At 50.6% G+C, this 3106-nt stretch overlaps 1 protein-coding gene across 1 annotated transcript; it reads right to left on the bottom strand.

Annotated features, from left to right (window-relative positions):
• Positions 1–514: 514 nt before the first annotated feature.
• On the bottom strand, positions 515–1726 carry LOC148802434 (uncharacterized). Its single transcript, XM_088897909.1, has one exon. The coding sequence runs from the start codon at positions 1724–1726 to the stop codon at positions 515–517; it is 1212 nt and encodes a 403-aa protein (XP_088754035.1).
• Positions 1727–3106: the final 1380 nt, after the last annotated feature.

The following is a 3106-nucleotide window of genomic DNA, read 5'->3' as shown; positions in this document are numbered from 1 at the left end:
AAGCAAATACATCTAAATTTTCAAGTAAAAAACTTACCAGCTGAGAGCGGAATGATTCCTCGATCAAAGCGCCAATCTAGAGGGTCTTAGCTAGATCATCTGTTGAGACTAGGATGTGAACCGTCTCCTCTATTGGTGTAGTTCGCTCCTCGGCATACTCCGTAGGTTGCTCGAGCTCGACGTCAGCCGCTAGCTTGGCTTTCCCCTCGAGGGCAGCGACGTAGCATTTGCGAGATTCGAGCTGGTCACCTCGCACCACCCCTACTCCATAGTTCATAGGGAACTTCATTGCCAAGTAGTAGGTGGATACTACCGCACGTAGTGCGTACGTAATGGGCTGACCTACTATGGCATTGTACGGGGAGTGAGTTGCGACCACTAAGAATGTGTGCTCAAACCTTACAATATTTGGCCACGTACCGACCTCTATGGGTACTAAGACTCATCCTAGAGGTTTGACCTCCTCGCCGCTGAAGCCTACCAGGGGAGTATCCGTTGGCTTTAGATCGCTTGTCTAGAGTTGTAGCTTGTCGAAGGCGTCTTTGAACAGAATGTCAGCCGAGCTACCTGAATCCACTAGGACGTGCTTGACTTCGAAATCATTTATCCTCAGCTTTATCACTATGGCGTCATCGTGAGGATATTGGATCCCGTACGCATCATCTTCCATGAAGTAGATGGGGTCTTCGAGTCTGGGTCGCTTTGGCGGGTTTTGCTTCTCATTTTCTAATTCGCGAACTGAAGTTTGACCTGCTGCGAAAGTGCAGCCCGTGATGATGGACCCGCCAGTAATCATGTTGATTACTCCACGGATCGACCTTTCTCCGAGCAACTGCCATGGCAGCTGCTCACTCTGTCTGCTACTGGACTCAGAAGCATTTCTTCTTTGGTCCCCCTGCCGGTCTGTTTGCTGATCTTCTTGGTTTCTGTCTTCTCTTTGTATGAAATTTTTTAGATATCCGCGACGGATGAGCTCTTCGATCTCGTCGCAAAGCTTCCTACAATTCTCTATACTATGTCCGTGGTCTTTGTGGAAGTGATAGTAAACATTCCTGTTCTTGGTGATGGGATCTCCCCACAACCAAGGTGGCCACTTTACATAGGAGGAGTCTTTGATTTCCATCAAGATTTCTCCTCGTGTCACATTCAGGGGTGTATAGCTCGTCCTTTCAACGGGTAGAGTTATGGAACACTGACCTGACTTGCAAAATCGCGAAGGAGATCGACTCCTAGACTTGTTTCCTCCCCTGGTCGGGGACTTACTCTTTCTTCTCTTGTTCCCGTCATTTCCTATGTTGTCACCTTCTCTTTTTCTCTTTTCTACTGGATTACCAGTCCTCTGATTCATCTCTTCCTCGGTCCCGATGAACTTATTAGCGAGCTTGAGGAATTCTGTGATGTCTTTTGCCTTGTTGGCCACCACATGCCACTTGAACTCCCTGTGAGTTATACCCTTCTTCGCTGTCGTGAGCCTCACCGCTGGATCTAGATCAGGGATCTGTAGGCAGGTGTCATTGAAGCGCTTGATATAGCTTCTGATGGGCTCCCCTTCTCTTTGAACTACATTGAGGAGGCTTTCTTGGGACTTCGGGCACTTCTTGCTAGTGATGAAGGGCAAGGTGAACAACTCCACGAACTGTGCCCAACTCTTGATTGTTCCTTGCACGAGGTTCTGGTACCATGTGTGAGCTACTCCTTTAAATGTGGTGGAGAAAGCCACGCACATGCAAGACTCATCAGCCCCAGCTAGATGCATCTGGGACTTAAAGGAGTCTACATGGTCATTACGATCAAAAGATCCGTCATACTTGTCGAGGGGAGGCATTTTGAAGTCCTTGGGCATCGGGGTCGCCAATAGCTCGAAGGACAGAGGGGACGACCCGGAGAGGAGAGGAGCGGTCTTTGTGCCTGCTGAGTTCGCCTCCTCTTTACCTTTTACTTATTCCTGCTATTTGGGCCTTGCGAGCTGGCTGTTTTGAGCTGAGGTTCGGCGTGCTTTGTGACACCTTCCCTGTTGTTTCTTCATCGGCTCCTCATTGGTGCTGCTAACCTCTGTGTGGTCTAGTATTGTTCTGCCGTGAGGTAGCTCTTGATTCCCTGGATGTTGAGGCTGGCTGCCATGGATGGAAGGGCCTTGCCTTGAGTTCGCGGCCAGAACCCCAAACCGGTTACCTGTGAGTGAACCTTCTTGATGCGATCGCCGAGGAAGAATGGCCCAGGCGGGCTGTGTCTCTGGACATGTTTCCCATGTTTCCCTGTGAATCCGGCGGAGTGATCTGTCCATCTCTCCTGCCGCGAGGTGAGACTTGGCTCCCAAGAGGAAGTGTGACCTGGGAAGTCTCCTCACCTCGGTGGGGAGGTCAAGTGTTCTACACACGAGGTCAGTTCTGCTGAATTGTTGGGTGCCGGGGTGGAGCCGACTGCTGGCTTTGTGGCAGTGGAGGGAACTGCTGCTGGTAGAACTGGTAGAATACTTGTTGCGGGAATTGTTGGACCTGTTGCATTTGGACCTGAATGGCCCATACACAGTGTACCAGGTCATCGAACTAGGATAGCCCGACTCCGGGGGAACCACAGATGGTTCAGCGAAGGTTGCGCCAACTACAGGAAGGAGTGGTGCATTTACATGCGCAGAATATTGCGGCATGGTCTGTGTTGGAACCCCAGCCGCAGTGAGCGGTATGGTGAACTGACCGATGCAAACTGATGGAAGTTGAGGTTGCCCCCCAGAGATGTTCATTTCAGTGCTCTGTCTGGCATGACTGGAGGATGCCATTGATTTCAAATGAACTGTTGAGTGTAGAGAAGGCTTTTGTAGCGGTTCCCACAGACGGCGCCAATTGATGTTGCGCGATCTGACTACTCCCTGCTGGAGGATGATCTGGCTTCCAGTCGGACGACGAGCTAGGTAAATCGGCAAAATGAGACGAGAACCCGGGGTGGCTAGCCCGGCGAGGTCACTCCGATGCTTAAGTTAGTAAGTTGTTTGCGAGTCGAAATAGCTTTGAGAATGTAGAGAGCTAGAGAGCAGAGAAATCACGTGTACCTTGTGCCCTCGAGGTTGGAGGCTTTATATAGTTGAGTCTTCACGGGTTTTGCGGATCGG

The sequence above is a fragment of the Nelumbo nucifera genome, chromosome 2 (assembly GCF_055504915.1).
Source record: "Nelumbo nucifera cultivar China Antique chromosome 2, China Antique-T2T, whole genome shotgun sequence".
NCBI lineage: Eukaryota > Viridiplantae > Streptophyta > Magnoliopsida > Proteales > Nelumbonaceae > Nelumbo > Nelumbo nucifera.
The sequence above is the reverse complement of the archived record's forward strand: the minus strand, read 5'-3'. Positions and strand labels throughout refer to the sequence as shown.

Coding starts and splice junctions, on each gene's coding strand:
- LOC148802434 (XM_088897909.1), bottom strand. CDS start 1,726: ATGTGCGTGGCTTTCTCCACCACATTTAAAGGAGTAGCTCACACATGG.